This window comes from Brassica oleracea, chromosome C3, assembly GCF_000695525.1.
Source record: "Brassica oleracea var. oleracea cultivar TO1000 chromosome C3, BOL, whole genome shotgun sequence".
Taxonomy (NCBI): domain Eukaryota; kingdom Viridiplantae; phylum Streptophyta; class Magnoliopsida; order Brassicales; family Brassicaceae; genus Brassica; species Brassica oleracea.
In genome coordinates this window covers 53,898,286-53,900,052 of record NC_027750.1, presented here as the reverse complement: position 1 = coordinate 53,900,052, position 1,767 = coordinate 53,898,286, and the positions used below count along the sequence as shown (strand labels likewise).

The 1,767-nt window shown below is 41.0% G+C and overlaps 1 protein-coding gene across 1 annotated transcript; it reads left to right on the top strand.

The window, feature by feature from the left end:
• Positions 1-963: 963 nt before the first annotated feature.
• Positions 964-1,674, top strand: LOC106333472 (the record flags this gene model as incomplete). The annotated part of the gene is given in 1 exon segment (XM_013771915.1): positions 964-1,674. A coding segment is annotated over 1 exon segment (658 nt), but the record flags the coding sequence as incomplete, so codon positions are not given.
• Positions 1,675-1,767: the final 93 nt, after the last annotated feature.

The window sequence follows — 1,767 nt, the reverse complement described above, 5'->3', positions numbered from 1 at the left end:
GATCGGGATGTAAGGTTTCGCGATCGGGATTAGGATGGTTCGCCGGTAAGGATGTTCGCCGATTAGGGTTAGGGTTTTAGGCGGTTTGTTTTAGCTTAGAGATTTAGATTCTATTATGTTGATAACGTGTTGTGAAACTAGAGAATATAATATGTATGTTTCTGTATTATTCATAAACATAAGGACCCCTTTATATATAGGGAATTACACCGTCATAGAATAATGGAAAGACTAAAGAAAGGAAATACAAATATGGAAATAGTACAAATCATAATCTAATAAGGAAAATGCAAGATGCCGATTCTCTCTCTCTCTCTCTAGCATAACCGGGCCGGTTATGAACCGGGCCGGTTATAGACATCTACAATATGATTTATAACATTCAGTTGTTTCCCTAGTCTTAAGACATGTATATATTACAGAGAAATCGAAAAAGATCACAACAACCTAAACACATACTTAAACCAGCAGCTGGTTGGGAAGGAGGGTTAAGAGTAACCACATCAATACCAAAACAAATCATCCACGAGACAGAGATGAAAGGAGACTTTGCTTAAAGACCAAAGATGTTGGATAATTCCAAGCTTGTGGAAACTTAACATATTATTAGATGTTTAATATGTTAAGATAAACACAATAAAGAAACCTAGAAATAGGAAAATGAAGTTTCTATTTAGGTTAGGTTTGTGTTTTCTATATCCCACATGTTAAAGGGAATTGTCTTTCATATAAATATATGTCTAATGGAGAGGTGTTCCATATGATCTGAGTGAAACATATTGAGAGCTTTAGTTTTGAGTAGTTTCTAAAGGTAATAAGAAAAGTTGTTCTTATAACTCTTTGTGTTTCTAAGAGATCTGAATTGGTATCAGAGCCTCAGGTTGGAGACTCGATCTAAGCTTAAGTTGTAGCTTAAGATCCTGGTGCTTGTGAACAAGAGATCGCACGGCAAGATGGCTGACGTGACTAGGGCTCCACGCACGAAGGACTTTGGATCTACATCCATCCAATGTCCGATGTTGTCACCGACAAACTACACAGTTTGGTCGATGAGGATGAAGGTTCTACTACGTGTTCATGAAGTGTGGGACACAATCGAACCCGGTTCAGATGATCAAAAGAAGAACGATGTTGCGATAGCTCTTTTGTTTCAATCTGTTCCAGAGACTTTGATTCTCCAGGTGGGAGAACAAACCGCATCAAAAGAGATCTGGAATGCCATCAAGTCGCGACACCTAGGAGCTGATCGTGTAAGGGAGGCGAGACTTCAGACGTTGATGACGGAGTTTGATAGGTTGAAGATGGATGATGCAGATACGGTCGATGACTTCGCGGGGAAGATATCGGGCCTATCATCCAAAGCAACCTCGTTGGGAGAAAACATAGAAGAATCCAAGATGGTCAAGAAGTTCTTGAAGGGTCTTCCAAGACACAAGTATATCCAGATCGTAGCATCACTTGAGCAAGTCCTAGATCTCAACTCGACGGGGTTTGAAGACATAGTTGGAAGGCTTAAGGCGTACGAGGAGCGTGTAGGAGAAGAAACTCAGAAAGAAGACCAAGGGAAACTGATGTTTTCGAACAATGAAGAGCATAGTCAGAGGGGCTATGAGAATTCCCGTGGTAGAGGAAGAGGACGGAACGGTAGAGGCAGAGGTCGAGGTAGGTCACACAACCAAAACCGTGCGTCACACACCGAAGATAACAACTCGAAGAAGAATCGTTCAAAGCTGATATGTTGGAGATGTGACAAGCCTGGTCACTACG